Genomic DNA, 1023 nt, shown 5'->3' with positions numbered 1-1023 from the left:
GCCTCGACCTCGAAGCGCTCGATGTGGCCGCTGCCGTCGAGGTCGTAGAGGTGGAACGCGAACTCGCGGAGGCCCGCCTGGGCAGGAAAAGAGTGCGAAATTCCCAACTTTGGAGGCTCATCTCTCGGTCGTTTTCCACTCGTTTCGGCTAATTTTTGGACGAGCGATCATCTCTCGGAGCGTGGATGCTCTTTCCGGCACGCGCGCGCGTGGAACGCTCACGTTGAAGCGAAATTGAAGCACTCTTTTCCTGCCCCGAGGCCCGCCTTGCTCAGCGACACGTAGCTCCACGTCGCGCGGACGAACTCGGAAAAGTCGATGCGCTGGTCGCCGTCGGCGTCCATGGACGTGAAGGCCTTGACGGCGAAGACGGAGCGCTCGACGTCGAAGAACATGAGGAACTCGAGCACGGAGATCCAGTCGCTGTCGTCCTTGTCCGCGCGGCGGAAGTAGGCGTAGAGGCGCCGCAGGTGCCAGGGCCGCAGGCCGGGGCACTCGCCGAGCATGCGCCGGCCCTGGGCCAGGGCGACGCCCCGCTTCGCCCAGTAGCTCTGCGACGCCATGGCCCCCATGGTGTCGGAGCGCGAGGGCCGCCGCGAGAATGCGAGGCTGCCGAGCAACGGGAGAAAAAACTGCAACCCGCTTCAATCGAGGTTCATGTTTCCCTTGGTGAAGTGTCGCCGTGCGCAATGGCACCAATGTGCGCGTCGTCGCGGCGGCTCGTCGCGTTCTGCCTCGCGGCGTCGTGCGCACAAGCACTGCTCCCCATACAAAGCACCCGCGCCGGCGCGCTGCGGGAGGGCGGCGCGCCGGGTGCGGGCCGCGCCGGCCGGCGGCGGCCCGGCCCGCGCATGACCATGGCCGTGGCCCGCGGCGGGTCGCGCGCCGGTGGCGTCGGCGCGGGTGGCGCGGCGCCGTTCTGGGGCGTCTTCGGCGTCACGGCCATGCTCCTCAACGCCGTGCGCCGCTGCGCGCCCGTCGCGCTCGAGCCGTTCTCGGCCGCGGAGCCGCTGACCGCGGCGC

At 69.2% G+C, this 1023-nt stretch overlaps 1 protein-coding gene across 1 annotated transcript; it reads right to left on the bottom strand.

Moving 5' to 3' along the window:
- Positions 1 to 296: 296 nt before the first annotated feature.
- Positions 297 to 470, bottom strand: AURANDRAFT_18090 (hypothetical protein; the record flags this gene model as incomplete). The annotated part of the gene is made up of 1 exon (XM_009044875.1): positions 297 to 470. A coding segment is annotated over one exon (174 nt), but the record flags the coding sequence as incomplete, so codon positions are not given.
- Between the last annotated feature and the right edge of the window lie 553 nt (positions 471 to 1023).

This window comes from Aureococcus anophagefferens (assembly GCF_000186865.1).
Source record: "Aureococcus anophagefferens unplaced genomic scaffold AURANscaffold_964, whole genome shotgun sequence".
In the NCBI taxonomy this organism is placed as follows: domain Eukaryota; class Pelagophyceae; order Pelagomonadales; family Pelagomonadaceae; genus Aureococcus; species Aureococcus anophagefferens.
Note: the sequence above shows the minus strand (reverse complement) of the source record. Positions and strands in the feature narration are given on the sequence as shown.